General features: G+C 49.9%; 1 protein-coding gene across 1 annotated transcript; it reads left to right on the top strand.

Annotated features, from left to right (window-relative positions):
- The first annotated feature begins 5,493 nt into the window (after positions 1-5,493).
- On the top strand, positions 5,494-7,816 carry Pax4 (paired box 4). Its single transcript, XM_059257456.1, has 5 exons — positions 5,494-5,506; positions 5,855-5,985; positions 6,274-6,489; positions 6,736-6,811; positions 7,707-7,816. Exons 1-5 carry the CDS (start codon positions 5,494-5,496, stop codon positions 7,814-7,816), a joined length of 546 nt encoding a protein of 181 aa, XP_059113439.1.
- The last annotated feature ends 129 nt before the right edge of the window (positions 7,817-7,945 follow it).

Genomic DNA, 7,945 nt, shown 5'->3' with positions numbered 1-7,945 from the left:
AACTGAAGGGGACATGATGACAAATGTCCAGTGGTCTCCTGGAAGGGATCCTGGGACTGAGATGGGGACATCAGCGAAGAAGTGGGGAGATCAGAATTGAGTGCGGACTTAGCAAGCGACAACATCAATATTGTCTATTAATTACAATGCGTGTACTGTGTTACTGTAAAATGCTGGTGTGGGAAACTGGATGGAGTATATGCCAGTTCTCTGCACTGTCTTCAGCACTTCTCTGTCAGACACACTGTTTAGTAAAACAGATAACTGGCTGTTTGTGGTTGTAGGGACTCAGTGCCAGGCGAAGTAAGGCAGAGCCAGGTGAGGGTAGCCTTAGCAATTCCCAGGGAACTCCAGTTTGCAGGGCTGGTGGCTGGAACAATGTCACCCTAGGTTCAGTCTCACTGTGATTGCAGGCACAGTGTTTGGCGGGATAACTCCAAATCTATCCATTCACACCCAGTGGGCTTCCTTGTCTTGTCTCCAGTAGCTCTATTCTCTCTGAACTTCCCGAGTCTGTTGGGAGTCTGTCTTAGGGAAGTATAGACTTACAGCTGACCTACCCTAGTTTTGTAACAAACTTGGGTCAGGCTTGAGCTCAGAGATAAGGGGCTTGTTGTGCAAAAGAGCAGAGAAAAGGATTTTTCCTGCGCTCCTACTCCAAAGCGGGATGGAAAGTGCGCCTTTCTCTGTCTTTCTGCGGGGAGCAGAGGAAGGACCTGGGCCTTGTAGAATTTGAGCTGAAGAGCAAAGGGGGTTGCAGGCAGACAAGAGTCTGACACTGGAGGAAAATCAGGTCTGGGGGAGTAGAATGACTGTATGAAACCTTGTGGGGTGGAGAATGCAACTTTAGCGTGACTTCTGCGCTCGGGAATATCCAGGGAATTCGAAGAACTCCCATATTTTTGCAACAGAGGAACCGCTTGAACTTGAAAGTGGGAGGTGCCGGCTGCAGGAGAATGATTTTGGATAGGTGGCGCGTGCGCTCTGGAAAGCTGAGGGCTGGCAGGCGATGAGGCTGTCTTTAGAGGGGGAAGATGAGGACCAGGACCCCACAGCCTACACAAAGGCACCAGAGAGAGGGGTGAAACAGCCTAGAACTGGCATCACCGCCTCCGACAGGTGCCAAGAGCTCCCGGGGAGGTGCCAGACAAAGTCAGCGGGCCTGTGCGCCAGCCGCGCCCTGTCCTCTCCAGCTTTACGCACGGGTTAGCTCGCCTTTTAGCCTCGCGAGGAAAGCAGGGAGGAACTCCAGCCATCTCTACTAAGAATAGAACGTTTACCACAGTCACAGGTCCCTAGACCAGGAGCTCCCCAAAGGCAGGAGCCGACGGTCCAGGCTCTCTACATCCAGGTGAGGAAGGAGCTGGAATGGCCTTGGCTGACCCAGGAGAGGGGCGCACAGCCTGGCTGGCTTGTGACAAGACCTCTGAGTTAATGTATAATTGTGAGCAGATGGCGGGGGCTGGCAGCAGCCTGGGGGCTGGGCTCAGCTAATGAGGGACAATTAGCCCCAAACACGGTGGGGGCAGCTGAGAGAGTCAGACAGTGAGGGCAGATATTTGCTCCTCAAACAGTCTGGCGCGTTAGGCAGAGGGCTGAGTGACTGAGCCTTTGGGCTTGCTAGGCCCCCCGCCAGGGCCCTTTCCCCTTATTTTCCTCTCCCTATCACCTCTGGGTCGAAAGCTTCTGTTTGTTCAGACCCGAGAGCCTGTTGTAAAGACTGAGCGAGAGGGTAGTTTATGGGGGAAATCTCTGCCACCACCATCTGCCAGGGCTTGTTCTTTCTCCCCCCTGACACCCCTACCTCCACCCTCATGCAGCTGTCTATAGAAAAGCCAGTCAGGACATGAGCCTTGAGCTCCAAGACGCAAGGGCAGATCCAGAGAAAGGAATACCGCAGGAGAGGGGGACCGAGAGCAGGGCTGCCCTGTGCCTTCTTGGGGACCTTCTTTCACCGGGCATCGCTAAGTAGAGTGACCAGCAGCCCCCAGCCGCCCCTGGTGGAAGGGCTCGCCTTGCCCTGGGGCATGTGCTGTCCTGCCCGTGGTGCTGAAACCATCTCTTGCTGTCTTCCCTCTGCTCCAGCGCTCCAACCCAGCCTGAAGATGCTGGAGCAGACTGGAAGAGGAGTGGAGTATGTGTCAGGGTAAGACTGAGGACCCATTTCTGTGATACATTTGGCCTTGGAAGACAAGAGTTTGCAACTCCAAGCTCCAGGTTCGCGTATGATACCCACTTCTGAAACACTACCAAACCCAAAGCATTTATCAGTGAGATCTGCTATTCTTTCCTATGACGCCTAGGTCTAGTCTTAATGCCTTAATAAATTGGGGCTGCTTATTTGAACATCACTTTGGGGACTGAGTTACAGAATCTGAGCTATAAAGTGGACCCAAATGGCTTTCCACATGTGCTCCTCCACACTCTTAGGAGGATCTGCCCACAACTGCAACAGCTGCAAGACTCCCAAGCACTCAAGAATGTTCACTTCCGGCAACCCACCCCCAAGGAACAACCTACCCACCCTCTGGTTTCCTCACCCCAGCAATGGCCCAGACAATCTATGGTGTCTTTTGTGGGAACAGCAGTATCTTTTTTTCTTTTTATTTAATCTAAAAGTACCTAATCCCAAGTAAAATGGAGTCTGAAAACATCCAGAGATAAAAGAGGGAAGAATAATGTGTGTGTGTGTGTGTGTGTGTGTGTGTGTGTATGTGTGTGTGTGTGTGTGTGTGTGTGTGTGTCCTTAGAAACACCACATGCATTTCTAATCATCCTCAGACACCCACCATCCCTAGCACTGCCAGTGTTCTCAAGTCCTTGATGGCCCTTCCAGGCAAGGACTCATCCTTTGTGTCATTTCAGTCAAGGAACATCTGGAGAGTCGGTGAGAATCCTCCCTGGAGAGAACTGACATATGCGACACACTCTTCTCCATCCACTCACCTTGGTCTGTACTCGACCAGGCTATATGCCATTTATCTTTTATAATAATACACATATGACCTTGGGGTTGACTCAAAAGCTCTGACATATGCATTATGGCTGGGAACCTATATAGGTACTTCTGGAATGTTCTTTTGTATTTCTATGCATGTGAAACTTTGGGAACATAGTCTGAAGTTCCTTGTTCCCCATTCTTCCGTGTTCCCCATTCTTTTCAGGAATACTAGCCCGTGCTTGGGTACACTCTGTGTTGAGAGAACCAGTCTGAGAATGGCTGTCTATTTCCTCCAGGGTAAGTGGACACAAGGTGGACTCTGAAGCCCCACAGAGGGACACAGTGGGTCACTGGTTCTGGGTTGCCCTGCCTCAGGGCCAGTGTCAGCCAGCCCCATACACACTTCCCTCCTCCTCCTCTGCTCATGGCCTGTGACATCACTGGCTACTCCCAGAAGGCTGCCCTCTGTTCCTGAGTACAGGCTCTGCGTAGCTCTGGACCCCCTGGCTGGACTGAAGCAGAGCAGAGTGGAGGCTGTCATCAGAGCAGACCACCACCAACCCCTGGAGCCTGCACAGGAGCCTGAGACCCCTCTCACTGGAGCTCCCACCTCCTCTCCTCCACCCAGGTAGCTAGCTCACCAGCATGCTCATTGTCTGCTCTGTCTCCCATACTGTCTCCATCCCTTTGTGTGGCCAAACTCAACTTTCTCCCTCCTGTCTTTACAGTTACTCACCTTCCTGCCCCTTCAACTCCTTAACCTGCTTTCTCCTCTAACGAATATAAGGTGTTTTTTTCTGACAAGTTACCACAAATATTGGGAATGTGTGGGAGGCTGTTGGAAATAGGGTCTCCTTTTGTGAGTTAGGGTGTGATTCATTTTGGTTTGGAGGTCTTTTAGATGAGAATATTGAACCTGTGTTCCACAGTAACTTTGACCCTGGTTTAGCTGATAGTCTAAGCCCTCATCCCCTGCCCTCTGCATCCCCAGCTCAACCGTCCCTCCCCATTTCTTAAATGGCAGTTGCCCAAGTATGAAGCAGGGGTGGGGACAGAGAGAGAGAATTCCATGCTTTGGAGCCAGAATTTTTCACTTCTGCTCAGGAGCTGGTTTCTGAATCTTGAGTTTTATTCTCTGAGGGGGTCTTGATTTATGTTAATCTTAGTCTGTGCCTCTGTTTTCTTTGGGGGGAGAATTTGACTTTCTTACTGAGTTTCTGGAATGCTGAGAGACTGAAGGGGTATTTCTCCCGATGCCTAAGCATAAAGAAATAAAAGCCACCTTAATTACCGAAGCCAATGCGCTCTGGGTTCGTTGGTGTTTCCTTCCTGCTGATTTCCTCTTCCTATTGCATTGTGATCTCCATTTAAAAGGAAAGAATCCATCAAAGACTCAGGTGTGGCTGACTTTCTAGCCTCTGTCCCTCTTTTTTCCCCCCACTTCATCCCAAACAAACAGCAATGTGCTCATGCCTAATACCCCTATTTGCTAAGAAATTGCTGTTTAACTGAGCCAAGGCAGCATGGTTATTTCAGGAAAGTTCCATGGATAAGCTGTTCCCTGGAGTTACCTATGGCTCCGCCAAGACTTCAGGCACGAAAGGAGACAGCTTCAACTCCTTCTAGTTGCTGTTGAAAGCAGAAAAGTCATGACTGGCTGTTGCTGCGCAGACTCTCTTGTGCTCAAGATGGCTTCTGCTCCCAATAAGCAGACAGCACTCCTTCCATTCCAAATGCTGTCAGGAAATGTTAGTAATATATACAATGTCTGGAAGGCGGCATTGAACATGAAGCTTCACTGTGGTAGCTAGACTTCTTCAGAAAACTCAACAGCTCCAGCAATTTCAGAAGCTGCTCTGAGGTGTGTCTTCTAGTAGAAGCCATCACCTCAGGCTTTATGGATCTCTCTCCTGTGTGTGGGACCAGATCCCAGTCTGAGGGTAGAGCTGAGCCCCAAATTTACCCCTAGAGCTTCCTGGAGGAGATAAAAAAAAAACCAACAAACAACAAAAAACAAAAACAAAACAAAGAAACAAAAACAACTAGGGTAAGGCTTTCTTTAAGTGCTTTGAAGGAAGCCTTTGATGGTAGTTTTGAGAACTGAAACCTGAACTTGAGAACCAGAGTCTTTGGCTCAAGTGTGTCAACCAGGCACTGAGAAGGCTTATGACTGGTCAGATGTCAAGTTGTCCACTTCGGGGAGAGAAAGGCCAAGTAATGAGAAGAACGGTCCCTTCCACCTCCCAACACCTCTTTAATAGATACGTGGGAAGTTGGTCCTACTCACCCCCAGCCTCCTTACTAGGAAAGATCCAGCCCTCAGCTGACCCTGTGATGTTCATCACATAAGAACCTAACAATTTTAATATTTTAGTGTTAGCCAGCCTGCTGACCCTGTCACAAACATTCCATCCCTTGACCATTTCAAGAGACCACACTTAAATAACCCAATATTGTTGCAGAACCAGATCAGGAGGGAAACTTCTAGAAGCTCCCCCTTTCAGCCTGCCCGTTGGCTTCCTGTCTTTCTGTGAGGAGGACCAGTGTGAAGCATGCAGCAGGACGGTGAGAGGTCTGGGAGAAGTTGGAAGAATATAGAAGGGTTCAGAGATACAGTACTGCCCCCAGATCTTGACTCCCAACAACACAATTTCATTTGTCCTTAGCCAATGCTCTGGGCATAGTTTTCTCCAGTTGCTCCCTCCCTGCTTAACTCTGCTTCCTTTGGATTAGGACATAACCAGCTCCTAAAGAAAGTGGCTTGTTTTGAGGACCCTGGGGAAATGTGGGCACAGTCTCAGAGAAAGACATATTATATGGTAGCAGACCAGGATGGAAAACCCATGACCTTCTGCAAGGGTGGGTGAGGACCAGGATGAATGCAGTGTGCTGAAGCTTATCTCTAATACTCAGGAATCAGCAGTGTGAATCAGCTGGGGGGACTCTTTGTGAATGGCCGGCCTCTTCCTCTGGACACTCGGCAGCAGATTGTGCAGCTAGCAATGAGTGGGATGCGACCCTGTGACATCTCACGGAGCCTTAAGGTAATGCTAAACCCTTTATCCGGTGGAGACAAAAATCCAGGCACCAAGGATCTCTCTTAAGGCAGCAGTTTGGAGCTGAACCCCAAGGATCTCCTCCTAGAAGACCCTCTTGGAGGTTGGGAAGGGGAGTTTTAGGTGCTCAAAGACAAGCTTAGCCTCTCAACTCCATGGCTTGGTTCAGTAAGCCATGTAGCTTTGCCTTGTAGCTTCCTTCTGTCCCAGGAATGTTCAGCTTCCTTCTACCTATCATGTTTTCTGTGTCCAGTTTTTGCTTCTCACCTGACTCAGGTATCTAATGGCTGCGTGAGCAAGATCCTAGGACGTTACTACCGCACGGGTGTCTTGGAACCCAAAGGTATTGGGGGAAGCAAGCCACGTCTGGCCACACCAGCTGTGGTAGCTCGAATCGCTCAGCTCAAGGACGAGTGTCCAGCGCTCTTTGCCTGGGAGATCCAACACCAGCTTTGTGCTGAAGGGCTTTGCACCCAGGACAAGGCTCCCAGTGTAAGTGCCCTCTCCCTACTCTGGGGCTTGCCAGTAGACTGGGGAGAAGATCCCTTTTTCTTGACAATTTTGGTATCTCATAAATTTCTCTTCTGAAAAGTGGTGATGGTCAGGGAACTGAGGAGGAAGTATGGGGAGAGAAAGGGGAAGCTAGCCTTCGGAATGGTGAGTAGAGGGCAAAGAATCTTCAGGATGCAATCCTGGGTATACACACCATTTTCCCAATGTGAACCCAATTACCCGCAGGTGTCCTCTATCAACCGAGTCCTTCGGGCACTACAGGAAGACCAGAAGTTGCACTGGACACAACTCAGACTACCAGGTGGGTATTAGAGTTGCCAGCGGAGATAACCAGAGCCAAATACTTAGCATTTTATAGCTCTTCCTTCTGCCCATCCTGAGGAATTCTCACTCTTTTTTCAATCACCCTCCCAACACTCCCTTAAAGAGGGACTAGAAGATGGCTTTATTCTCTCCTGGTAGAATATGGAAGTTCAGGAAAATGAAGTTACTTGCTCGGGCATCAGCCAGTTGTTGGCATGTCTTGGAAAAGAACCTAAATCCCTTAACTCCTGGATTGACACCAACTGCTAAGGGCAAGGCTAGACTGGGCCTTTCACACCCTTCCTCTGCTTCCTGTTTAGCGTCTTAGAACGTCGTCCATATTCTAGGGGGTCAATCAAGAATGGAACAACTGTTTTCCCTAAGTAGCACCAAGATACTGAGCACATTGTATAGCCACTGCCAAGGAGCTGTGTTCTCCTCTAGCCACGCTCTGCCTCTATGCCTGTGCTGTTGTCTAGTGAGAGACCCCCATGTAACAGAAAAGTCAACATCACAAATGCCACAAGACATCGTCCTCCTTTGCAGCTGTTTTGGCTCCAGCTCTTCCTGGTCCCCACAGTAGCTGTGAGGCTCCCCGAGGTCCCCATCCAGGGATCAGCCACAGGAATCGGACTATCTTCTCCCCAGGCCAAGCTGAGGCCCTGGAGAAAGGTGCTGGGCTGGGGTAGAGAGTGGAGCAGAAGGTCCTTGGTATGGCAACAGGGCTACAGCCTTGAGACTTGTGGGCAAATGCTGAAGGGTCCAGGTTGTGGGTGACTTGACCGTGGGAAGGAGGGTTGTTTAGGGTTTTAAGAGGTGGGGAGTGGGGATTGACAAAAGACCATGCCTTGCTCGCTCCCTTACCCTTGCTGTGGGAACCTCTGTCTCTACAGAGTTCCAGCGTGGGCAGTATCCGGATTCAGTGGCCCGTGGGAAGCTGGCTGCTGCCACCTCTCTGCCTGAGGACACAGTGAGGGTGAGTGAGCTCTGTAACACAGTGTGAGGAAACCGTAAAGGAGAAGGATGTACTGGCCAGGGCTTTGGGTCTGCTAAGGTAGAGATGACAGCAAGAGGATGAAAAGAAAAAACTTGTTTAAAAAAAGAGAGAGATGAAATTGTCCCTGCTTTTCTG

The sequence above is a fragment of the Peromyscus eremicus genome, chromosome 3 (genome assembly GCF_949786415.1).
Source record: "Peromyscus eremicus chromosome 3, PerEre_H2_v1, whole genome shotgun sequence".
Taxonomy (NCBI): Eukaryota; Metazoa; Chordata; class Mammalia; order Rodentia; family Cricetidae; genus Peromyscus; species Peromyscus eremicus.
This window is presented reverse-complemented; position numbering and strand designations above follow the sequence as displayed.

Excerpts from the sequence above, each read along its gene's own strand:
- Pax4 (XM_059257456.1), top strand. Across the intron at positions 5,986-6,273 it reads ACATCTCACGGAGCCTTAAG|GTATCTAATGGCTGCGTGAG; the intron begins GTAATGCTAAAC and ends CACCTGACTCAG. Across the intron at positions 6,812-7,706 it reads GACACAACTCAGACTACCAG|AGTTCCAGCGTGGGCAGTAT; the intron begins GTGGGTATTAGA and ends CTGTCTCTACAG.